The sequence below is a fragment of the Cantharellus anzutake genome (genome assembly GCF_015039405.1).
Source record: "Cantharellus anzutake strain C23 chromosome Unknown EI90scaffold_21, whole genome shotgun sequence".
Classification (NCBI taxonomy): Eukaryota; Fungi; Basidiomycota; class Agaricomycetes; order Cantharellales; family Hydnaceae; genus Cantharellus; species Cantharellus anzutake.
The window spans coordinates 534,073-559,222 of NW_024066971.1; the positions used below are offsets into that span (position 1 = coordinate 534,073).

General features: G+C 48.4%; 8 protein-coding genes across 8 annotated transcripts; 3 read left to right on the forward strand and 5 right to left on the reverse strand.

Moving 5' to 3' along the window:
• Window positions 1-4,854: 4,854 nt before the first annotated feature.
• EI90DRAFT_906482 (uncharacterized protein) lies at window positions 4,855-5,467 on the reverse strand. Its single transcript, XM_039068222.1, has one exon. It carries the CDS (start codon window positions 5,430-5,432, stop codon window positions 4,956-4,958), a length of 477 nt encoding a protein of 158 aa, XP_038916509.1. The 5' UTR covers window positions 5,433-5,467; the 3' UTR covers window positions 4,855-4,955.
• A 752-nt stretch (window positions 5,468-6,219) lies between these two features.
• Window positions 6,220-7,494, reverse strand: EI90DRAFT_3056036 (uncharacterized protein; the record flags this gene model as incomplete). The annotated part of the gene is given in 6 exon segments (XM_039060202.1): window positions 6,220-6,466; window positions 6,518-6,667; window positions 6,731-7,105; window positions 7,165-7,446; window positions 7,459-7,460; window positions 7,472-7,494. Coding segments are annotated over 4 exon segments (930 nt in total), but the record flags the coding sequence as incomplete, so codon positions are not given.
• A 4,010-nt stretch (window positions 7,495-11,504) lies between these two features.
• On the reverse strand, window positions 11,505-12,086 carry EI90DRAFT_906980 (uncharacterized protein). The gene is made up of 5 exons (XM_039068223.1): window positions 11,989-12,086; window positions 11,895-11,926; window positions 11,697-11,837; window positions 11,593-11,639; window positions 11,505-11,541 (listed from the first exon to the last, which is right to left on the reverse strand). Exons 1-4 carry the CDS (start codon window positions 12,044-12,046, stop codon window positions 11,607-11,609), a joined length of 264 nt encoding a protein of 87 aa, XP_038916511.1. The 5' UTR covers window positions 12,047-12,086; the 3' UTR covers window positions 11,505-11,541; window positions 11,593-11,606.
• Window positions 12,087-12,347: 261 nt separating this feature from the next.
• EI90DRAFT_3056050 (uncharacterized protein) lies at window positions 12,348-13,442 on the forward strand. Its single transcript, XM_039060203.1, has 2 exons — window positions 12,348-12,654; window positions 12,719-13,442. The coding sequence occupies exons 1-2, from the start codon at window positions 12,643-12,645 to the stop codon at window positions 13,121-13,123; spliced, it is 417 nt and encodes a 138-aa protein (XP_038916512.1). The 5' UTR covers window positions 12,348-12,642; the 3' UTR covers window positions 13,124-13,442.
• A 281-nt stretch (window positions 13,443-13,723) lies between these two features.
• EI90DRAFT_3016080 (uncharacterized protein) lies at window positions 13,724-14,817 on the forward strand (the record flags this gene model as incomplete). Its single annotated transcript, XM_039056952.1, has 4 exons — window positions 13,724-13,837; window positions 13,928-14,044; window positions 14,220-14,491; window positions 14,712-14,817. 4 exons carry the CDS (start codon window positions 13,724-13,726, stop codon window positions 14,815-14,817), a joined length of 609 nt encoding a protein of 202 aa, XP_038916513.1.
• Window positions 14,818-15,180: 363 nt separating this feature from the next.
• Window positions 15,181-15,768, reverse strand: EI90DRAFT_3056054 (uncharacterized protein). Its single transcript, XM_039060204.1, has 2 exons — window positions 15,297-15,768; window positions 15,181-15,238 (listed from the first exon to the last, which is right to left on the reverse strand). Exon 1 carries the CDS (start codon window positions 15,688-15,690, stop codon window positions 15,421-15,423), a length of 270 nt encoding a protein of 89 aa, XP_038916514.1. The 5' UTR covers window positions 15,691-15,768; the 3' UTR covers window positions 15,181-15,238; window positions 15,297-15,420.
• A 4,640-nt stretch (window positions 15,769-20,408) lies between these two features.
• On the reverse strand, window positions 20,409-21,704 carry EI90DRAFT_907044 (uncharacterized protein). The gene is made up of 5 exons (XM_039068224.1): window positions 21,275-21,704; window positions 20,856-21,215; window positions 20,650-20,799; window positions 20,590-20,600; window positions 20,409-20,527 (listed from the first exon to the last, which is right to left on the reverse strand). Exons 1-5 carry the CDS (start codon window positions 21,527-21,529, stop codon window positions 20,485-20,487), a joined length of 819 nt encoding a protein of 272 aa, XP_038916515.1. The 5' UTR covers window positions 21,530-21,704; the 3' UTR covers window positions 20,409-20,484.
• Window positions 21,705-24,028: 2,324 nt separating this feature from the next.
• On the forward strand, window positions 24,029-24,805 carry EI90DRAFT_3289199 (uncharacterized protein; the record flags this gene model as incomplete). Its single annotated transcript, XM_039067154.1, has 3 exons — window positions 24,029-24,441; window positions 24,519-24,635; window positions 24,671-24,805. Exons 1-3 carry the CDS (start codon window positions 24,313-24,315, stop codon window positions 24,803-24,805), a joined length of 381 nt encoding a protein of 126 aa, XP_038916516.1. The 5' UTR covers window positions 24,029-24,312.
• Window positions 24,806-25,150: the final 345 nt, after the last annotated feature.

Genomic DNA, 25,150 nt, shown 5'->3' on the forward strand with positions numbered 1-25,150 from the left:
GGCACTTACAGTGGACTTCAAACAAGACTTGTGGGTGGAGCGGACCTGTAGGAGGAGCGTGGACTCCGTGAGCATGGACTCAGAGGGGGGGAAGCCCCCTTTGCAGAAGGAGAGACTCAGACCAGACAGGGGGGGTACTCTAGTTGATTTCAGACTGAGGTCCCCGAAAGTATTTACAAGGTATAAGTAGGTAAAAGAAATCAAAAGAGGGACTGGTCGGTCCGGTGCGGAAATAAGCGGAAATGAGTGGGGACTTGTCAAACTAAACCAAGGATGAGAACCTGGGAAATGGGAGGCAAGGAATGAATAAAGTCAAAGCAGATCAAGTACCAATATTGACAGATTAAATGAATGAATAGGAAAGTGCAATAGCACACGGATCAAGTGCCAATATTGGCAAGTTAAGCGAATGAAATGGGTGAACATAATAGGCACTTGGCAAGGAATGAATGAATGCTGCCGAGTGGCAAAAGGCCAGAGGAAAAGTGGGGTCGGCACACGGCACTGACACAAGTCTGCAAAATGGGATGCGGGAATCAGCATGGTGCTGATAAGTCCACAACAGAGGGTGGTCCATCAGTGCTGTCTGTCGGAGACCGGGTTGAGACGAAGGAGTGTCTCCATGGTGGAGGGCTTCAGCCTCAGCAACTTGTGCCAGGAGCGCTGTGCCAAGTAACATGTCTGTGCCCTAACTTACTAAGCTGGCAACCAGAACTGAAAGGGGGTAAACTCTAGTTGATTTTATTACTGAAGTGTAACCTATGTACAAGTTGAGTATATATAGTTACAGCGAGGGCGGGTCTGCAAATGGCGGAGCTGAGCAGAGCAGAGCTAACGGGGTTAAACATTAGCCAATTGAATATTACTGACGAGTCGGGTTATGGGGTTAACGGAAAGGCAGGCGATAACCCAGAAACAGAAAGGAGGGATAGGCCCATGGGCTCTGCAGGGCAAGCGAGTGTATTGCCCAGCGGAGGTGGGAGTGCGCTAGCAGATGTCGGAGCTGTCCAGAAGCCTTTGGGGCTCCGTACTTAGGGAGGCGTAGGTAATAAATTGAAAGGAGGGGGTGGTGACCATCGAGGGGTACCGAGGGGATTGCGGAATGCAGGAGCTCCGAGGTTAGTGAAGAAGGAGCGGAGGCAGAGCAGAGGAGTCGGAGGGATTGGAAGTCGATGGCCAGGGATGGATATGACACTGTCACAAATGAGGACAGCATGATGGCCAGCAAAGGTACAGAGGGGAGTGTTGACCTGACTACAGGGTGTGGAGGTCAACCAGGAGTGGCAAGGGTGCAGAGGTGGGCAGAGGTCCAGATGTGGAAGATGCGCGGAATATGGAAGATGCAAAATATGCGGAGGATGTGGAGGCAGGGATGTGAGACTGAGTTGTGCTATAGGCCTAGGAGGAACCAGAGGGACTGGATGCCGGGAGCCCAAAGGCTTGGGAACTGGAAGTGAAGTCGGAATGCCGGCAGGGTCTAGGGTCTGATTGTTGGCAAAGTCTCACTTGATAGGGCAGGGGGCCAGACATCGGATTGAGGGCTGGTTGGATCAGGTTTCGGGTCAGCAGATTCGCCTATCAGCATTGATTCGCTGCTGACAGAGCCCCAGGATTTGTTGGTCATGACAGAATTATAGCGATGCAACATAATATAAACATCACTATAATCGGAATTATAGTGAAGTAAGGTTAATCCCTTACAAAAGTGCACATTGTCCATTCCCTATCTGTTAGAACTGGGCGAGGGCAGATGATTCCAGAGGGAAACTGGAGACTTAGCAAGGAGGGACCTTGGCCTCAGCGACTCAAGCAGAGCGCTGTGCCATTGCTGTTTGTCCATTTGGTCCTTAATTTCATAGGCGGCGAGCAGGAAGTCTCTAGGGGGCATTTCAGGTTGATTTTAGACTAAGGGCCTAAAATGAGTATGTACAAGCGCTGGTATATAATGGAGAGGGCAAAAGCACAAGGGAAACAAAGGGGGTCCAAATCGGAACAAAGGCGTCTGAACAGGAACAAAGGGATGACAGAAGCGGAGCAGTACCGAAGGTCATAGGGCAGAACCTGTGGTACATCCAAAAGGAGGTAGGGAGGGTGAAGCCCAGAGGGGCAGGAGGATGAGGGGAAGTGGGGATGATGACTAACTGGCTAGAATGGGAAGAAGCAGCAGTCCAAATAAGGATGAGGGGAAAATGCGAAAGATACATTACAAGCGGCAAAAGTGCTGAAGATGATCCATGGAGCTCGGAGGTTGCGGAGCTTATGGAGGTTATGGAGGCAGGGTTGAAAGTCTGAGGAATATTGGCAATGGTGTTTACGTAGTATGAGGTCACCAATGCAGTGGACTAAAGCTGAGGTGGAGTCAAAGTCCGAGGTCAGAGCTATGACGGAATCTCGGGGCAAAGGTACGAGCGTAGTCTGAGTATGGGGTATGGGACAGTGGCAGAAGGTTGTAACTTGGCGGAGGGTTGGCAGAAGAGGGTGTGAGGCCCCAGCCCATGTCTATATTCCGCCCACAACATCAGTTGATGTTGTGTTGTGTAATAATTATGTCACAACGCTAATTTAGTGTTGCGGAAGCTCCTCTATTTATTTGTGCTGAGAATGTATTAGATTGTATATAAACCCTCAGGGTAGCTGTAAAAGGCGGATCAGCCTTTACTTCTACCCCGTTAATATACAGCAAATTCAAGTGTATACTTAGACGGACTTCTGAGGCCTGAGGTGAATGGGGGAACGGAACGTTACTGTCCCCAAACTAGTAAGATACCTTTCAGAGGGTCAGAGGGAAGAGAGAGGAGAGAGGAAAGGGGAGAGGAGTGGAGGAGAGGAAAGGTGTCAGGTCTGAAGGTGAGTATCGGAGCGGACGGGGGAAGGGTAGGAGAGTGATGGAAGGGTGGAGGTGTCATGAGGAGGAAGAGCAGGAGTGAGAGGAGGAGCAGGAGAAGGGTGGTGAGAGGAGTGGTGTTCGGTCTGAGGTGAGTATCTGTCAGGGCATGGCCTAACTGGCTACCCTGACTCCCTATGCCGGAAGGGAGTTGCTGTCAGACGATCTGGAGTGATCCGAAGAACACAGGTAATTTCGCTTAGCTCTCGCTTAGCATCCCGCTTCTATCTTCCATCCACATGTCACCCCTTTCCCACACCTCGCTTACGATTATCCGAATGAATAGTTATCTTTTCATGTCATCATTCTATCAGCTGTTCTTTATCTCGTTTGTAGCCGCACTCTAGTGGATAGCGGTATCCATGTATATAAGCCCTATCTCCGCTGAAGGTGGCACTTCAGCATTAACAATGACTAGGATTCTCAGGAACACCTTTATCGTCGTGAACTGACATCCAGTCCCTGACAGTATCGGAATGGATGGAGATAGGGCAAGAGAAGGATGGAAGAGTGGAGGTGGCAAGAGGGGTGAGAGGAGGTGTGGTGTCAGGTGAGGTGTCAGGTCCGAAGGTGAATATCAGAATGGATGGTGGTAGGGTAGGACTCTGGAGGCAGTGAAGATGGAGGTCCGGGAGTCAGTTTGGGATCAGGTATGTACGGATATGACACTATCTGTCATATCCATCCACAGCCATTGACTTCCACTACCTCCAATCTCTCCGGACCACCTCCACTCCTTCTTCACTAACCTTGGAGCTCCCATATTCCACAATCACCTCAGTATCCCTCGATGGTCACCACCCCCTCTTTTCAATTTATTACCTACACCTCCCCAAGTATGGAGCCCTGAAGGCTTCTGGACAGCTCCGATGTCTGCTAGCGCACTCCTGCCTTGGCTGGGCAATACACTCGCTTGCCCTGCAAGCCCTCCTTCCGGCCTATCCCTCTGGTTATCGCCTACCATTCCACTAACCCCATAACCCGACTTGTTGGTAATATTCAATCGGCTAATGTTTAACCCCGTTAGCTCTGCTCCACTCGGCCCCATCGTTTATGGGCCCACCCCCGCTGTAACTATATATACTTGACTTGTAAATAGGTTACACCTCAGTAATAAAATCGGGGAGAGTCAGGGGGAATGGAAGGTGAGGTTGTATTCAAAGGTGGGGATCGGAACAGACAGGAATAGGGGTAAGACTCCAGAGGTGGTGGAAAGGGTCTGGGAGTCAAATCAGGATTGGGTATGTACAGATATGACACCAAAGACTTGCATCCAAAAAAGTATTTTGCATTTTTCTCAATAACTTGCTTGCCAATTTAGTCTCAAATTATATATTCTGGAAGCTATTTGAAGGGGCTATCCAACTATGCAAAGTGTGTTGAGGCCGTGAGAAACAGTGCTGACACCCCTTCAGACAGTGGCCAGCATTGTGCACAGACATTGAGGTGGACAGCCACACTAACCCAAAGACTCGTGTCCAAAAAAGTAATTTGCATTTTTCTCTATAATTTATTGGTCAATTCAGTCTCAAAATATATATATTCTGGAAGCTATTTAAAGGGGCTATTCAACTACGTAAAGTGTGTTCAGACCGTGGGAAACAGTCTTGACATCCCTCTAGACAGTGGTCAGCATGTGCACAGACCATGGGATGGACAAGTATGGCATTCTAGGACAATTTGCAACCATAAAGTACACAAAGTATGTAAAGTATGCAAAGTATGCAAAGTATGCAAAGTATGCAAAGTATGCAAAGTATACAATAGCGAAGCATGCAAATGCACAAAGTGGAAATGTGTGAAGTATGAATTGACCCAAAAAGATCCATCAGTATTTTTTATCAGTAACTCATTCCATAGACATTTGATCGAGGCCATTCAACGCTTATGTTGCGTTATCTCGGAGCTCTGGATGTGACACAATACGACTTCTGCGAGAATTCGATGAGAAGTATTCAGACAACCAGCATGTAGCATTCTGGAGGCAGAAGACAAAAGGTTGGAGAAAGCGAGCGAAGCAACAGGTGGGGAAATTTCCTATTGGATCGATGATGCTGTTGTTGTTCACAATTTATGACGAATTACATATGTTTGTTTCGGGGGGGCACAGAGAGCACACGTGGTCCAAAGAAACCAATATCAACATGTGGGAAAGTAATAAGTTCCCACGAATTGTGTATGCGAAAGAGACCTTGCAAGCAAGGTAAAAACAAGGTTCACTAAAATTTTTGAAATACCATCGAAACAACCATCCACGTGAGTTTGAGAAGAAGAAATGGAGTGGAAAAAATTTTAGTGAACCTTTTGGGACTAGTGTGAATATTGATATTGTACATGAGAAAAAGAAAAAGAGAGGGGCTGCCGGCAGAATGATGATGTTGGAAGGGGCTCGCGAAAACGATGATGTTAGAAGCGAGGCGTGCCAGGATGGGTAGGTGGCGAGAGCCACCGTTGAAGGTGCATGAAGCGGGGAAAGAGGCAAGATGAACGCTGCTGACATGTGGCAGCGTCGGAGGAAAGGCAGATGGGGATGTGTCGAAGTAGACATGAAAACATCAGAACGTTGGCAATGAGGCGGTAGGATAAGAAAAAGCCAAACGCACCGAGATCAAATACAATACTATAACCGCTCCATCAAAGTGTCTGCTGACCAGCGAAGCCTCAGACGTGAGTTCAGGTTCGCGACGCCGCTGCGGAACAGGCAAATGACGGTGGACGGCAGGTGTGGTCGCCCTGGGTTGGGTAAGGCTTGGGATGTTTGTCGGGGGCGGCTTTTGTCTTAGCCCAAGGTACGGTCGGAATCCCCACCTACGCTGGCAGACACATCACCCGAACCGACGAGTCACGCCCGAAGCCGATGCACCAGCGCCGTCGAGCACGACGTTTGACTGAAGCGCGAACGAGGGTGTCGGCTGTCAAAGCCCAGCATGGGAATCGTACATGCACATTCCAACTAATGGTGAGAGATTGGAGCGGTGAACGAAACCGAATGGCGGGACCGCGTTCGAGTTCCAGCTGGGCCAGTGGCCCGTGACCGTTCGAATTCCAGCTAGACAACCACAGATGGAAAGCGATTTAGCATTCCAACGGGTAACCTTTGTCGCACGTCAGACCAGGAAATACAACATACGAGAGGGGAGGGACCTTACAGTGGTTGCCAAGATATAGAGGGTACCATTTTTGGATGATCACGAGACCGCCGTTGTCACGCATCAAAAATCGGGATTCTCGGCTTTTTCATCTCGCCGACGCCGCTCTCTCTACATATCTCTCTCCGCTTACCACAAAGGTGTTTCACGTCAGCCATTCAGCTTGAGGGGAAAAACCTCGCAATAGAAGTAGCCTAATTCGGTTTTTTTAAGATGCGAGTCTAGCCGGAAATCCTCTAGATACAGGTAGACACAGTTATTGAACAAGTCCTGTCCTTAGCTAGACATTCTCCCCAAGCCCAAGCCTGTTCCAAATTCTAGTACGCGTTTTTCCACCGAGATGCGGATGGGTCGCTTTGCCTGTTGCGTAGCGAGCACCAAACATATTTACCAATATCTCTTCAAGAATCGAGGTAACAAACCAACAGTTTTCCTTTTCCGACGTTAGTCGATGCCCGCTCCGCCCAAACTGACCGGCACGCACCCCGAATAGACTATATGAACCACATTCGTCCAACACAACCTCAAGGATCCTCATAAAGTCAAAGAGTGAGACCTGTAGTGGCAGCTCTAATGTTGCTTCCTCCTTTGATCTCGGGTCGGAGAGCAGATGGGTATCCCGAGATATGGTCACCTATAACAGGGTGACGTTTTAACAAGTGATTGAATACTGTCAAATAAAACACGCAAGGCGCACCGTATCTGTTGCATCGGAATTTCCATAGCGCAGAACGAATCGAAGCAACGAAAGAGTATGATCTCGACGACGGTCCACGCGAAGGCCAAAGTCCGGGATCCCATCTCGAGTAAGCAGTAGTACTAGACACCGATGCCGTACAGAATTTTTCTCTACGAAGCGCTTGACAGTGACAAGTTTGACCTCTTGTGCATGTGGACTTCCCTTCAGGTTGTGAAGGAAGACGTCCGCAGAGTAGTAAGTCGCGAAGGGACATGAAGGTATGGGAGCCAGCAAATCGAACGACCTCATGGATGCGGCTGTAGGATCACGGTCATGGGTGGTAGTGAGCTGTCCTTCAGCAACTGATACACCCATGGGTGAAAGGTCCTCAGCCTATAGGTTTAAACTCTGCAGTCAGAGCCGCGGGATGCCTGACGGTGAACCATACGCACCCTGACTAGGTCCGCATCACTAGGCGAACCCTCTGTCTTGGGCGAGGATGGAGCAGGACGGGTCGAATCGCCATTTCTGGGGGGAAACGAGAAACTTGGAGGTACGATGAGATTAAGAGAAAGGGATCGAGCATCACCATCAATGCTGTTGGAGCTGAAGGAAGAAGCGGTAGGATGAACGAAGGATGTGGTAGAAAAACATGTGCCCATGATGAAAAGTGAGGGGTACCCACTACTTGCTGGGTCGGATATTTATGCTCAGTGGAACTTGTAGCTGTGCAGCCAGTTTCGCGAGTGACGGCACACATCTCCTCAGCTTGTCGATCAAAAATGAATGGCTCAGCTTAAGAAATTACCAAATTTCTGATTTTCAATACAATTCAAATTATATTTCAATTACTTACCTTAGCCCCATAATTCGTGAAAATCCTCACCCCTGTTGCTTCTTCAGGTACTGATGGCGACTAGGTCGACGAAATCCCAGCAATAAACTAATTTTTTTTCCATTCCATTTCCTTTTCTTCTCAAACTCGGTGTATTTCTCGTGAAAGTAATGGTGTTGGGAGTCAGGTGTGCCAGGATGGGCAGGAAGGTGCGTGGACCCCGTCTACGGTGGCAGGTGCATCGCAGGATGCGAGGACGCTCACTGAGACGAGCAACGCCAGTCTGCCGGCGTCGAGCATGGTGCATTGGACCACTCGTGAAAACGGCCAAAACTGCACCGCCTCCATCGATGTCGAGGCCACGAGCCGCACCCGAAGCCAATGCACCAGCGCCGTCGAGCCAGAGCTGAGAGATGCCTGACAATGAAGCCTGACTATGTCCGCATCATCGGATGACCCCTCTGTCTTGGGCGAGGATGGAGTCGAATCACCATCGCTGCGAGCTTGGAAGCGAAAGAGGCACGAGAAAGGGATTGAGCGTCAGTATTAATGCAGAAGGGAGAAGCAGTAGGATGAATGGAGGATGTAGTAGAGAAAAACGCAGCCATGATGCAAAGTGAGGAGTACGTACTACTTGGCTAGGTCCGGACATTTGTGGGAGCGCGGCTATCCGTTTTGGCAACAGGGCATCATGATATCAATTCAAATATTTGAATTGGAAGACCATCGGCATGCAATCGGCATTGGTATAAGAGAGCTAGTCGCCTGCATCCTCTTCTGCTCCACTAGCGATGTCAGGTGGTGTTTAATGCACCCACAATAGCATATTGCTGTCCATGTCCATGTCCCGTGCTTAGTACTCCGCTGGCAGTTTGCTGGTCATTCGCGTCCGTTTCCATCGAATCTATACCCGCCGACAGATGCTTTCCATCCTGGAGACGACAACCCAGTCTGCAGATTCAGCCCCGGTCTATTATCGACGGTGTAGCAGACGATCAGCAAAAGTGTCAGAAAAAAGGTAATTATGATTATGAGGCAGGAATGACCTGCAGTGCACCAGCCAGCTATAATGATCAACAGACCCAAGTGATGTGTAAGCAAGTGATGGTTGCGAAGCAACCTTTGTTACAGCGAAAACCGGTTTATCAGGGAAAAAGGTGATGAGAAAGTCCCTGAATGGCTCAAATTGGAAGGTGTCCCTGATGCACGTGCCTAGTTCACATTCGAGCACTGTTTTTTTAACCATTTCGCGATACTCCGTATTTGTTTTGTTTTTTTTTTTGATGGAACCCCAGTAGCATTTGGGATCGGTGATCCTCGGGAACAGATTGCCACTGTGAGGAAATGCAGTTACGCACGTGGTGTGGGACTCCCGTACCCACTAAAACCCCACTGCTGTTCAGCCAGTTGTCCAGTTGTCTCTCTTTGTTCTGTCCGTATTTTTAAGCGAGCCCCCGGTTCGGTTCGGTTCAGTTCGGCTGTGAGAGGTCGGCACGATAGTACTGTCACTGGTGATCAGAGATTGAATTAGTGGATACTGCGGGAGTTCTGAATCAGAACTCCCGCAGTATCCACTAATTCAATCTTTCTTTAATTCGAAAACTTAAGCGGCCGCTCTCCGATCTGCCAGGCAACTTCGTGGATCCGGGTTAGGGGGGGGGCGTGTGTGTGAAGTTGCTGTCCCGCAGCCCCTGGTTCTGTAACGTAACAATCACAAACAGAACGGCTGGGTACGAGATGACAGTCCGGCTTCCCGGACCCTAGCTCTATATGTACACTGTGCGTACAAGAAGGAAACAGGGGGTAGAGTCTGGTGGACTGGATCCTCAAGTCTATTCTAATAGAGGCTGGTGACCCGCCTAATCCTCAGGTTTTGTGGCTTCGGGGAGTAATGCTACCAGTGCAGGTGCGATCCATCTAATGGCGCGGGCTGGGCGACCGTTTCTCCCTCTTTGAGGTTTTAACCTTCAGGACGGTTCGGACACGGTCACTCTGATCACTCTACAGTGTTCGGGTTACATAACGCAAGACTTCAAATTCGATCAACTTTCATCGGTGTTGGAGAGTCTCCTAGAATGGATCGGCTTTGACTGGCGACGCTAAGTGCATCACCGATATAGCCCGGAGTTAGGATTGATGACGTTTCGACATCACGATCCCTGTCGTCTATTCGCGAATCGTTTGACACGTGACCTAACTGCCAGGTCACAATTACAGAGTTGCTCCGATTGGTGCCTCTCCTTTCTCGTCACCCACGCAGCGACATTCTGATTGCGTTCACTTGCCTCACATTCATGGCATATACCTATATCACGCTCAGGCCTCACTCTCGCTGCGAGCGACGACTTATGCAAGTGACAGACACCCCGGTCTTCATCTGTCAATCGTTCCGTGGCTTCAGAGTGCACTTTGGCGGCTTGATGTGGCTTCGCGTCAGAAGCAAATCTCGCCCAGCGACGCTCAGTTTGCCTTCACTCACCTTTCTTGCCTGACAACTTTCACATTGTCTTCACTCGCCTCACTCAGGTGACATCTATGTATACAGCCACTTTCATCTTGGGCACTGCGGACTTTGACCTCGTTCTGATGTCGCGTGGGAACCGCTTGAGTGCGTTTCCAGCAGTGGAATACAGTGCCCTGTCGGTTCCTCGCCCCTCAACGATGACTCGGACAGCTGCAAGAAGGCTGGTACATAGGGTTTCCTTTATCATCAACGTTCACACTCGATCCTTAACTCGGGTGCGGATGATGCAGAGGTTCTAGCTGTATCATTCGATCCAATGCACCGAGCTCTATCCCGCGTATGGGTGACCTACCCTTATTGCAAGGCAATATGATCGCCCGCGCCATGAATTACAACATCGCGACGTCATCCGCACTATCTGATCACTGGTCGTCCCGCTGACACAATGCCTGCTCAAAATTCTCACTTTCCATCATCTGACCCCGAAGACAATCACATACCACTATTGAGACCCACAAAGAGTTAGACCGAAAGACCCACATACGTAGCCCAATCTCGCACAACACATGAGAGTAGGAGTGCAAATTGATTCAGAGGACATGCAGGGGAGAGTGGTATCAAGACAGAGGACACAGCCGAAGGCACTTAGTCTTGTTTTGAAAAATAACGGTGTCACGTTCCAATACATTTCTCAAATGATTTGAAGTGAAATTCCCATGGCCACTTCCGATGGCGTGCACTGGGACATGTGCGTCAGTTCGTCTTGGACTCGCCGGGACCTTCTTGTTCTCTTGTAATTCAGGATTTTTTTGAGACATGAATTCAAGGAATAGGGTTGACCGCTGGGACAGGATCCAACAGCTCAAAGAATGTCTGAAGCTACCAGTGACGATTCCTACCTATAATAACCAATTGTGTGTACCATGTGAAGGGGTATTGTCGCGATGATGCTGGTGGCATCCAGAGCATCATGTTGTTACCTAAAGTCTAACAATACACGATGTCCCCAAACAGGAATAGTTAAAAGGAAAATCTGTAATGGCCGGCACACGCATATGGGAATCTGCATACTTTGCGACCCATGATCGATGGTGCCCGCGGCTCCGCTGACACGTTCCACATACACTTATAACAGATTTGATACAGCCCATGTACTATATGTTATAGTACGAGAAGCCCGAGTGAGACGACAGGAATTATGGATAAAATCTCTGGTGCCTCTCGGCTTCGACATTCGAGGTGGTGGCCACCGCACATCATACTCAGGAAGACGCCACGAACATCGACGTGACGAGACTCACAGACTCACGCCTCGATACCAAGCTGCTTCATGACCATCTTTCGTACTTGACGTTTATACCCCTGTTAGAAAACACTCTCTAGGTTAAGTTCTAGAAGATAAAGGTTGGTTTTATGAAAAATCAACCTGAAAAAGCGAAACCATGCGGACCTGCCAACATTGAAATATGACCCTCTTCACACTTCTGTACCGGAGACCAACGTTCGGAAGGCAACTCGTATATCATCGGGCTGCTGAGACGCTCAGCCAGCAGCGATGAAGTAGACTTAGGATGTAGTTACGGGTGGGTCAAATCTCATGTTGAATGGGCTGAGGGGTAATCGCTAGGCTATCCAGACCATCATAAGTATGCAACGGTCTATTTGGCTAGGCTACTTCGGCTCACAAATGACAACTTTGCAGTGAATACGCCACCTTCCTTTAGGAGTGAAGTGCGGAACAGAGAATCAATGAGAAGTAGGCAAGCACGAGCACTCCCATGATTCGCGAAAGATATGTCCTTCGGATCTTGGATCAAGGCTTCCTCCTATACGAGCGGTGTGGAAGTAAAAACCCATAGACCCCCAAAAGAATACAAACCCACATACCCGTTCGAAAAGTTTGTCCTCGGATTTCGGGATGCAGGAGACCGTGTTCGTCCCATCAGAAGATTACGCAAGCAGACCAGTCAAGCTTACCTGCAGTGAACATGCTATTCGGGACACCTCCCGGGACTAGTTGCTTGTGCTCCGTCATGAAACGACGTGAAGCCGTTGCACATCGTTCGTGCTCCCCAACTGAATCAGGAATGACTCATTCTGACTCACGCAATTGAAACGCACCTTGCTCGGAGGTTTATGAGTCGCCGAAGACGTTCCCATTGGCAATGTGTATGGCGCATCCGGGAATGCGCAACTAGAAGGCTGGAAATTGCTGTTCAAATGAAGGAATGCATATGATACATGTGCCGGGGCTACCACATTAATCAAATTCGGGTGTCGGATGTTAGTACGTGCGTGGGTCTTCCCCGTTAGCGCATCCTTCGAGCTCTATGAGTTTATTCTTCCCACGTTGCATGCTTCAAGGTGTCAACTCGTGGTGGCCTGGACACTATCCTTTGTAGACGTTGGAGCTTCATTCTGGGCCCCACTGGAACCGCCGGGAGCCTCGTTCAGGAGCCCGCAGACTTTTCTATGGCGGCGTTCAACCACTGGTTATAGACATTCTCAACGCTAAGATGCTTAGCTGTGTTCTTCATCTCTTTCATTGTTCGTGTGTTGGGGCTAGGCTTGTTACGATCGTCCTGGCAATCTGTTGCCCATCCCAGGCCCCGCGCGCCTCGGTCATCAACGATGTCGCCCCATGTATGTACCACTTGCACTGTTTCACCCACTTGGCCTTCCAGAATTGATCCACGCTCGTACGCAGTCATTGTCATTGAGCTTTATCCTGCAGATGCAAATTAGGCTGTGCCACCCTCAACTCAGCCGGACGGGCCAAAATCAACGAGAACGTCGATTCGGTCCCGCCAAGAAATCCGATTTTGACGGAGATCTAGCCCCTGAATACATCTTCACCCCCCAGAATTTCACCAGTGCCCGTGAAAACAAACAGGATGCCAATCAAACTTTTCTCCGGAACTTCATTCTGTGGCGCGAACTCAATTTTCGGTTTCGCAGCCAAGCCTTCGGTGGAAGGGGGGTGGGAAGCTATTTTTCCTTTGGGGGTGAAGTCCACGGGAACCAAATCCTCACTCTGAGATTCGGTCCGTTTCGCCACACGAAAAAATCCCAAAAGATGAGCGAGAGTCACCCTAAGGGAAAGGGTATGTAGATAAGATTGAAGAGGATGAGGATCGTTTGCAGTACTTTGGATTTGGATCTGTTGGTCGTTGAGCCTCGGGAGAGCCGGGGCTTGATGATATCAGATCAAGCAGTAAGCGAAGAGCAGCTCCGAAATTGCGGAAGCGAGCTCTGACTCGGCGTTCTGACGTTTGGAGAGCAGAGCGATGACACCTGTCGTCAGCTTCCAGCTGGTTTGGCGATCATAGAAAGCAGAAGCCTTCATGTCCTTCGACAGAGCGGCAGAACGAGAATTCGTGGTGCTTCGAACGGTTCGGTTTGAGCCAGAAACCGAGCTGTCACAGACAAAGTTACCGTAGCATTTTATTATGCCTTTATGCTGTGGTAGTCAAACTGTTGCAAACCACGGGTTATAGCACAACTTTGAGTTGGAGCACAAGGCAATCATTAGGCTCGATTCCGAATTGCTAGGAGCCCTAGTTATTCGAGGGCTGCGACAACAGCACGCCTTCGTGAAGTGCGCCAGCTCACGGATGTCTGCACCGCTAGCATTCCCAATGCTGATCACCCTTCCCGGCAGCCGGAGTGCGACTAATTCAAAAGAGCTTATAATGGCCAAACGCTTTTCTAAATGCCGTTTGAGTGCGGTGATGGTGGAATCCAAATCCCTTTCCGAGTGACATTTAGGAAAATCCGTCAGATACGGAAAAAAGAGCCATTGACTGCGAAGAGCTGCGGCATAACAGTAAGTGAAAGGGACCAGGAAAACATGTTCGCGCGTAAGCCACCTCGTGGGATGGAACGGTCTTGTGGATACCGGCGACCTCTGCTCTAGGACAGGAAGCCAAGCGAGGAGGCAGCACTAGAGCTACCGCCGTGCGTCTCACTCCTAGACTTTTTGAAGGTCCTTAAGGTTGAGTTGGATGAACGCCGTTCAAATAGCCTATTCGGGGTGAGTGTCGGGAGTTTTCGGCGGAGCGGCCATCGACTGACAATCAGAAGGAAAACTGCGAGTTTGTCACCGCAGTTTTTGAAGAGATATTGGTGGATGCGTCCGGTGCTTACTACGCAACAGGTGAAGCGACTTATCCATTAGGAAGACGCGCGCGTGCTGGGATTCGGAACAGACTTGGGGTGGGGTGGAGAATGTCTCGTCAGCTAAAAACAGGACTCGATTCGGTGACTTGCTGGATCAAACCCGCTTGCGTTTGCTTCTGTTGATTTCTTTTTGGAATCGCCCGGACTTCCTTCCTGTTCTCGTGTACTTCAGAATTTTGAGACACGAATCCAAGCATCAACAGGGAATAGGGTTGACCGCTGGGACAGGATCCACCGGCTCAAAGAAAAGAAAAGAAAGTATGAAGCTACCAGTGACGATTCCTACCCATGATAATCAATAGTATTGTCGCGAGAATGCCGATGACATCCAGAGCATCATGAAGTCTAACGATACACGATGTCCCAAAACAGGAACAGCTAAAAGGGAAATTTATAATGGTTGGCATACCTAGATGGAAATCTGCATACTTTGCGACCACTGTGATCGATGGCGCCCGCGGCTCCGCTGGCACGTTTCACTTATGACATATTTGATACTGCCTATTTGCTAGACGTTATAGTAAGCCAAGACCGAGTAAGACCACAGGAATCATGGATGAAATCTCTGGTATTCCGGGGTGCCTCTCGGCTTCGACATTCGAGGTGGTGACCCACAGCACATCATAATCAGGAAGACGCCACAACATCAACGAAACGAGACTCACGCAGCTACTCCATGATCACCTTTCGTACTTGACGCTCATACTCCTGTTAGACATACTAGTGTCACGACGATCGTCGGAGACAACAGTGGAGAAACCCTTACGGGTTTGTTTTCGCGGTACAACCCATATTCACTAGACTAGATTAAAGACCAGTTTTATCAAAAACAACCTGAAAATTCAAAACCATGCGAATCTGCCGCATTGAAATAACGCTCAACAAGACTTTCTCACACTCTGTACCAACGTTTGGAAGACAACTCGGATATCTAAGATGCTGCCCATTCAGCAGCAATGAAACGCGAAAATATAAGCTTACTTGCTGTTAGGATGCAGTACGAGCGGGCCAAATCCCATTTTGAATGGGCCGAGGGGTAATCGCTAGGCTATCCAGACCATCATAAACATATAGCGAGTTCATTTGGCTGGGCCACTTCGGCTTACAACTGACAACTTTGCAGTGAACACGCCACCTTCCTTTAGGAGTGAAGTGCGGAACAGAGAATCAATGAGAGGTAGGCAAGCACGAGCACTCCGAAAGATATGTCCTTCGGATCTTGGATCAAGGCTACGAGTGGTGTGGAAGTAAAAATCCATAGACACCCAAAAGAATACCGACAAAATTGTCCTCGGATTTCGGGTCGTCCCAAAAGAAGATTACGCAAGCAGACCAGTCAAGCTTACCTGCAGTGAACGTGTCGTCCGCGGCACCTCCCGAGACTAGTTGCCTGTACTCCGTCATGAGACGTGAAGCCGTTGGACATCGTTCGTACTTCCCCAACTGAATAACTGGGGAACGCCGCCTGAAACGGCAGATCCCGCTACTCTTACCTCGCATGCATGTTCACTCTCAACGTTGCTGTTAGCTGAGAGGAAGCCCGAGACTCTGTAAACCAGTGTTGCACGGACATTGTCCCAAATGGTCACATGGTCCGAAATCCGAATGTCTGATTCAGTAGACGATGTTTTTCCCATGGTCCCATGGTCCGATCAGCATCCGTTGGCTGAAGCGTGTCAAGCACCCATTTTCCATGTAATGAATTTTTATAAGACTCCGATGTCCAAATGCTGCATTTGTCTATCTTTGCGGAATCAAGAACAACTTCCCATGCACATACCATGACGGTCTTTTGCTTCCAGCCCTAGTTCACCGCGTCGGGAGCATGCAATAAAAACCTAGGGTACAATCCTAAGTGTTTCATCTCTCTTTCTCACCCTGCTTGACACCTGGGATGGGCCGCAAAAGCCCCTTGCGTCAGTGGTTTCTCGACCTCGAGGAGAAGATTGGAAACAATAAAAGCCACACTATTCACAAATGCAATTTTTGCATAAATGCCCAAACGGCAAGACTGGAGGAGGAGAACTTCCGTGAGTTTACAGCTGGTTCAGCACCTCGTCACTCACTTAGTCAACTTCATATGAGAGGTAAACTCCCCATCCGTCCATGCACTTTGCGTGAATGCTAACATCAGACTCTAACAGCAATCCCTCTTTGCTCTGAGATACAGGGCTCTGTTGAACGGCTTGCACATCATATTGAAACCTGTGAGCATGCAACCACAGATGCGCGTGCAATGGGGAAAACTTGGCTTGATCAACATCTCCCTGGCCGACAACTTCGCCTCAACTTGCCTTTACTCCAAATTTCACCTGCTGCTAGTCCCTTGATATCTCCTCATTCACCTACATCCCATTCCCCCGGGCATTCACCATCTCCAACACATCTTACACCCCCTTTACAAATTGGCCGGCGCGGTAGCTATTCATCTTTGTCTGAGGGAATTTCCGATATCCCCCGCTCCCCAAGAAGCAACAGGAGGATCTAGAAAGACAGTTTCTCCGCATTATAATCTCTGCTGGGATATCATTCCGACTGCCTGACGACCCCGAAATGGTGAAGTTTGTGCACATGCTCAACCCTGCATTCAAGCTACCGCAACGAAACAAAGTTTCAGGACCTCTTCTCTCAGCGGAGTTCGAGTCTATTCAAAATTGCCTCACTGACATGATGTGCAGTGCCTATGCCACTGGCCAATGTGATGGCTGGCGTGACACATCTCGGAATCATCTCATCGCATTCATGGTTTCTGCAAACCATATGGTATATCCTCTCTTCACTGTGTAAAGGGTTAATTCACTCATATCTATACCCAGGTTCGGATGACACATGTCCATAACACATCCGGCTCGCGCAAGACTGCTGACAACCTCTTCAAGTTAATGCTTCAAGAGAAGACTTTTATCGAAGAGAAACTTGGGCTCAAACTCATTGGTTGGGTCTCTGATGCTTCGGGAGAGTCACGCACAGCACGGAAAATGCTCAAACAAAATTTCCCTCAGCTAATCACAGTTGACTGTTATGCACACCAAGTCCGTCCCTACCTCTTCTACTATTTGAGTGTTAACAGTCCTCAATAGGTTCAGTTGGTGCTTGGTGATTACATCAAACAGTCTGATAGTGTCAAGTTGCGCATGGCACAAGCAAGTGAGATTGTGAACTGGTTTAATAACCATTCTCTTGCGCTTCATCTTCTGTACTCCGAGCAGAAGACTCTTCCGGAGTTCACTGGGACAGCAAAGACCCTCATCCGTGGGTGTATTACTCGGTGGTCTTCACATGTGATGTCACTCCAGCGATTATTGGACTTAAAGAGACCTCTCAAAAGTATCATTATCAAATCGAGTGATAACATACTGATGGCTGCGGGCACAAGGCGGGAAATGATCAACAAAGCACAACAGATCATTGATACAATCAATAATGAAAACTTTTGGAATGATATTCGACAGTAAGTGTTTGCGCGATTCTGACAATTTGTCTAATATAGAGTTCCACATTAGGATTACCGATGATATCACCCCCTTAGCCATTGCTGTGAATGTATGTCAGGCCTCAACAACGCGTGCCGATCAGGTTGCCTTGATCTTTGGACGACTGTATAAACATTACACGGATATAAACACTGCCCTAGATCTCCTTCCCCGCTCTATTGCACCAACTTCAACTGTCCATGCAGTCCTTAGGAGTCTTGAAACTCGATGGGCAAAAATAGATCATTCTTTCTTCATTGTTGCCGTCACTCTCAATCCCTTTGTGAAGTGAAGATTATTCAATCCAAACCTTTCTAATTTGCGGCTTGTCACTCTAATGGAAGAGGTTTACTGCCGAGTCTTTGAAACCAATGAAGCTGCAAGCAATCTTGGACCGCGCGCAATTGCATACTTGACATCAACTCACGATGTTTTTGGATACCCGGGTGGAGATTGGACTCGCAGTAACATATGTAAGCGGATCCCGGTTAGTTCTTGTATCTCAGCACTAGTGAAGTGCTCTTATCTCAGAATATTTTCATAGGATTTTAATCCTTTAATGGCATGGCTCAACGCTCCGCAAGATGATCCACTTGCGAAATTAGCCATTTTGGTTCTGTCACTTGTTTGCAATTCCGCGGACACTGAGCGGTTCTTCTCAGTGACAGGTGACACAAAGGATCCTTCGCGTAATCGCCTCTCAGTAGAGAAGATGGTGATGTCCTCTGCCATCAAATTGGAATTAAATCGCCAGCATGCACTTCAAGGCACTTACCGAAGACACATGCGGTGCTCTTTTGGGCTGGCACCTTCAGATAGGGATCAAGACCCCACCGGATCCCGCTTAGACCCTGAGCTTTCATGTCCAACGGCCATCCCTCAGGAGGAGTATCACAGTTTTCACAATTTACAGGTTTCTCTGCTTTCAGACCTTTCGGCAGACTGTGATATTCAAGTTCCCAGCTTGTCCTCTGTGAGTTTCATAGCACATATTGCTAGGTATCATGTTTATGGAAAACTCCAGCAGGTAGCAAGCAGTAGTGTTAAGCTTCGCGATATCTTTAATTTGGCATTGGATGGTGAATGGGATCTCTATTGGTTCCAGGCAAAGGATAATTTGGCAGCTGAGATGGAGATTGAAGATTTGGTTACGAGGACATGTAATCAAGAATTAGATTCTAGTATAGCTGGCGTTGCAGGGTGGGAGGTTCAAGATGCGGCATAGTCCTATTGGTAAATCCGATAATGCCGGCTTACATCCGTATTTTGGACCTCCGAGACAATTGACCCAAGTTGGAAGCACCACGAGATTGCAAATGGTCTGATTCAATGTCTGATTGTGTCATGTGCAACACTGCTGTAAACACACCTGATTATGTAAGAAAGCCTGATTTACACGGATCAGGTGGGTCCTGCCTAGATCAGGTATAAATTACCTTGCTTGCAAGGTCATTGCCAGGTCATAATTGCCGTGGGAAATATGTAACTATTGCAAATTCCTATGAACACATCACATTTGACCTCCGTTCCGGTTGTGACCAACGAGAATCAGGCATTGCTTACCCATAGTCAGGTTTCCTTGCGATCTGTGGGACCTTCCGACTTCTAAAATCTCGAACCATGCCTCCAATGGAGCCCAGCACACCATACATTGACTCGCGAAGTAAAAATTGGACTACCCAATCTGAATGGATACGATGATGGTAGCAACAACGAATCAGGTTTGCTCCGTTAATCTGCTTGGTGTGTGAGCTGATAATATCCACATCTGAGATAACATGTTCAAGGAGCGAAGGTGGTGAACGAATCCATTACATGCATTATGCGACTGCTCTTCCCAGAGCAACTGTCCAAGTTTCTTTCACGCTGGCATGTCATTTGATAGGAAGTAATGCCGGGAGGAAAGCGACTTTTGTGTGGAGATAATTGTTCTGAGGGACCCCCCCTTGTCAGCGACCATGCAGAGAGTGGCTCTCCCTCCAAGCGGCAATTCTCTGGACCATCTTTCTCTCCCATTAAACGCCAAAAGGCAGAAATAATGTGAGAAGGTATGTATCACTTGTGCCAACCACCTTCACCACTAAATCTTAGACCAGACATCTCATTGTTTTCCGATGTCCTTTTTGTGATTCAACTCAACATTCTGTTCTTTTTTTTTGTGTCTGTTTGAGTTAACTCAGTTCCATCATTCACTACTAAGCATTGTGAACTGGCAGAGATCGCGCAACAAGAATGCAAATATTAATATACCAGCAAGCACTACTCGTGACTATGATCAAAAAATTTTCACATGAAGCAAGGTCATGGTTGCGAAGCAATCAGGGAGTTAGGATCACTATCCTACTAAATGGGTGACTCCGTTACGTAAGCGGCTTCGCTTACATCAGGTCACTAAATCATCTCAATACCGGATGAAGTACGGAAACGACAATTCCCTCTTGTTCACCCAGATCTGTTTTGATCGATTCGCTCACGCCTGCCCCAGGGTCAGCAGCCGGCACCATTCCCCAGCGGCTACACCACAATCGCATCTCATTCCAATTTGTATGGGCCTCGACATTCACGAACGATATCGATGGGGCTATGCGTGTCTGAAGATTTACACTGGTTGCACTGTAAATCCTAGTGTCCGTGCACTGACGGCGCTGCAAGCTCGGTCATTCAGCTAGAGGGGAAAACCCTCATAATAGAAGTAGCCCAGTTCGTTTTTTTTTAAGATGCCAGTCTAGCCGGAAATCCTCTATATACAGGTAGACACAGTCATTGAACAAGTTCTTTCCTTAGCTAGACATTCTCCCCAAGCCTAAGCCTGTTCCAAATTCTAGCACGCGTTTTTCCAGCGAAACGTGGATGGGTTGCTTTGCCTGTTGCGTAGCGAGCACCGAACATATTTACCAATATCTCTTCAAGAATTGAGGTGACAAACCAGCAGTTTTCCTTTTCCGACCGTTAGTCAATGCCCGCTGCCAAAGCGACCGACACTCACCCCGAATAGACTATATGAATTGCATTCGTCCAACACAACCTCAAGAATCCTCATAAAGTCGAGGAGTGAAACCTGTAGTGATAGCTCTAGTGTTGCTTCCTCCTTTAACCTTCGGTCGGTGAGCAGATGGGTGTCCCGAGACATGGTCACCTATAAGAGGGTGACGCTTTAACAAGTGACTGTCAAATAAAATACGCTGGGCCCACCGTATCCGTTGCGTCGGAATTTCCAAGGCGCAGAATGAATCGAGGCAGCGAAAGGGTGTGATCTCGATGACGGTCCACCCGAAGGCTGATTCCATCTCGAGTCAGTAGTACTAGACAACGATGCCGTGTACCATTTTTCTTTACGAAGCGCTTGACAGTGACGAGTTTGGCCTCTTGTGCATGCAGACTTCCCTTCCGGTTGCGAAGGAAAACGTCCGCAGAGTAAGTTGTGAAGGCACATGGGGGTATGTGGGCCAGCAAATCAAACGACCTCATGGATGCGGCTGTAGGATCACGGTCATGAATAATAGTGAGCTGTCCTTCAGCAACTGATATACCCATGGGTGAAAGGTCCGAGGCCTATAGGTTTGAATTCTGCGGTCAGAGCTGCGGGATGCCTGACAATGAACCATACGCACCCTGACTATGTCCGCATCATTACTGGACGAACCCTCTGTCTTGGGCGAGGATGGAGCAGGATGAGTCGAATCGCCATTGCTGGGGGGAAATGAGAAACTTGGAGGCACAATGAGATTAAGAGAAAGGGATCGAACATCGGCATTAATAGTGTTGGAGCTGAAGGAAGAAGCGGTAGGATGAACGGAGGATGTGGTAGCAAAACAGGCGTCCATGATGAAAAGCGAGGGGTACGTACTACTTGCTGGGTCGGACATTTATGCTCAGCGCATGGCTCATGGCCTTAGTCTCTCATCAATGCGGTTCTGAATGTGGATTTCTCATAATGGGTCCTTGTGAACACTGTGGCCGTTAATCGAGATGTCGTGGGAGCGCGGCTATCCGTTTTGGCAACAGGGCGCAATGATACCAATTCAAATCTTTGAATTGGAAGACCCAACTTGATTGTATCGCGAAAGCACCCTTGTAGTCTGCCTGAAACAAAGTCCAGGCAAAAACATCTCGGATGAAACTCGGGCGGTAAGTAGTTTTTGTATCTTGGACCCATCTTTTTCTTCACCGATAGGACTTTTTTTAGTTTTCAATTAGATTGTGTGGGCGCTTGCTGCGAAAAACGAAATATCGCAACAAGTGAAGGCCCTTGATGCGCGTCAAGTTGGAACCTCCACTGTAGTTTGAATTGATGTGTAGACTGAAATTTGTATCGGTAATGAGCACAGCTGATTCAGTCCAACAACTGATGCCGCTAGGCATGCTGATACCTGAACCCCAGAAGCTCAGTTATGGGACTGAATGGGCCTATCATCATACTAGCAGCTTCTCAACAGGTTTAACTACTATTAATATTGCAACGGAAGAAAGTGTGAAGAGTAGTGGTAACACACCTGTCGCACCCCTACTATAAGAGACCCTTCTATAAGAGAAGCTAGTCGCCTGAATATTTGTGTGACAAACTTGGTATCTGATCCGATGTTTTGTATTAATCTCGACGCGATCTTCTTTCCTCTCTTATCCTTTACGTGTGTCTGCTTACTCGCTCCTTCTTCCCACCCATTCCAGTATAAGGGACATGAAACCTTTCTCCCCACCCTATTAAAAGGCCCGACTGTTCCGCTTCGTGGGGTTCGCTGGGTGGGAGGAAACGGGACAACACCAGTTCGCTCTCGACTATCAAGATGTCTTCATCTACAAATCGATATGCAACGTACTTGGCAACCAAGGACGAAAGATGAAGAGTGCAGTGCAGAGTTGGGCGCAGCACCGCAAGCATCTGGTTCATAAACACAGGCGACAACCCATAAGATCGGCTAACTCCGAATGTGGGTGCAGTTGGCAAGTCATGTACATATTGCCGGCATCGTCTTCCGATCTGTCGTCATCGCCGCTGCCGTCGTCGACGAGTTTCGCATATTTTTTTCCTTCGTTCTTTCTCCTGCTTGCATTGTTACTCATCTTCTGCTAACGCCATGTATCAACCCTGTCAACCCTATCGCTATCGACATGGTAATTATAACATAGATTCCAAATTCACACTCTCCACAATCCCTCCAATGATGTGGCAATGGTCCTATCACCATTGCCATCTTCGTTCTCATCGTGTCAGCCATCATATTCATGTGGTGCTTTGTCTTGAGATTGCCTATTGCTGGGAGTACCGTCTGGCGACCACGTAACAGGGATCCACCACCACTACCTGACAGTTTATTCCCCGATTCTGCACAACTATCTGCACGACCACAACCATAAACGTCCCACCCAGTTCATCCAGCTAAGTAGTACTACCGAGTACTCTCACTCCATTATGGACGCGTTTTTTCTCTCTCTCTACCACGTCCTCCGTTCATCCTGCTGCTTCTTCATTCAGCTCCAACAGCATTAATGTTGATGTTCGATCCATTTCTCTTAATCTCATCGTGCATCTTTCATTCCCCCCCACAAACTCGCAGCGATGGTGATTCGACTCATTCTCGCCCAAGACAGAAGGTTCATCCAATCATGATGCGGACATAGTCAGGGTGTGTATGGTTCATTACTAAGCATTTCTCAGCTCTGATTGCAAAGTTTGAACCTATATACCGAAGACCTTCCACCCGCTGGTATGAATGTATCAGTTGGTGAAGGACAATTCACTATCATCCATGGCCGTATCTTAGCGGGACCTACATCATTATCAGACCGACCCTCCGTCCTAGGTGAGGATGGAGTAGGGCGAGTTGAGTTACCATCACTGTGAGCATCGAGGGGAAGTGAAGGAAGCACAACGAGATTGGGAGGAATGGATCCAGCGTCAGGATTGTTGCTGTTAGATGCGAAGAAAGCAGGGATAATAGAAGACATGATGACGAACATGGGTTGATAACAGAGAGAAAGCGGGAATTTTAGTCCATTTTTTTTGGCTGAGCCCGGGTACAAACGCCAATTGCCTCGTAATGTGACAGTGGCCGGAGTCCCGCCTCGAGGTAGAAGAGCGTACACAAGTGAGAGTGGCTATGTTTGGCGCGAGGAGGCTGTGGATAAGTATGGTCGCAAATGTTAGACAGCCAAAAGCCCTTGTATCAGGATAACACGTTGTAACCAACCCGCCCTTTTCATTTTCCGATCATGGCGCATCGTCACGGCAACTCAACCCTGTTAGGGTTCGTCCTTCCTATTACGAAGAAATGCAGGGTAGAAAGGGCTGCCGAAATAAATGGAGCGTTACTCCTAAATACGGATAATCGATCGAGCGCGCCTTTTTTTGCATCTTGCTGCCCAAAGTTTTTCTCCCTAGCCACTAATATATATATCACCGTCATTTTGAGTCATATGGCTATGGCACAGATAAAATGATAACATCCAACCCTCATCATGGACGTGTTTTTCTCTTCAGCATTAGGCCGAAGACCTCCTTATCCATGACCGTCATTTTGCAGTCTCGTCCACGGGGAGTGTTTGATTTTCTGGCTCACATACCTCCATGTGCATTCACGAGACTCACTCTGCAGACGTCATCCACATGCACAAGAGCCCAAAATCATCACTGTCAAGCGCTTCGTAAAGAATGACGCCGTACGACATCGTACTACTGCTTACTCGAGACAGGGTGCTAGACTTCAGCTTTTGGCTGGACCACACTTTCTCATTGCTTCAGTTCGTCCTGCACCGTGGGGAATTCGATGCAATAGATACAGTGCGTCCTGCATGTTTTGTTTGACAGTGTCCGATCACATATCAAAGCGTTACCCTGTTTCAGGTGACGTTGTCTAGGGACACGCATCGGTTCTACGACAGGAGGTCAAAGCAGGATGCAACACTCCGCTAAACGTCTCACTCTTCGACCTTGGGATTGTGTTGGACGAATGCGGTTCATATGGTCTATTGGGGGTAAGTGTTGAGCCATCGACTGACAATCAGAAAAGGTGATCAGCTGGTTCGTCACCTCGAGAATCGAGGAGATATGGTGGATGTGTTTGGAGCTCGTTACGCAACAGGTGCAGCCCGTCTTCCAGTGCGTTTGGCCAGAAAGTCGAGTATTAGGATTTGGACAGGCTTAGGCTTGGGGAGAATGTCTAGGTAGCTAAGGACAGGACTGGTTCAATGATTGTGTCTACCTGTATCTAGAAGATCTCTGGTTAGACTCGCATCTCGAAAACTTAAACTAGTCTACTTCTGTTATGAGGGTTCCCCTCGAACTGAATGACCGACCTTACAGCGCCTTCGGTGCATTGATGGTGAAATTTATAGTGCAATAAAGCTAGTGGTTCCTCATGCATAGATCCACTGTGATTGCTGAGCAGTGACGTCTCTGAACCTCGAAGCACATCTAGATTGCAATGAGAGGTGATGTTGATGGTGTAGCCCTGAGGCGCGACATCAGCCGCGGACCCGACGCAGAGTCG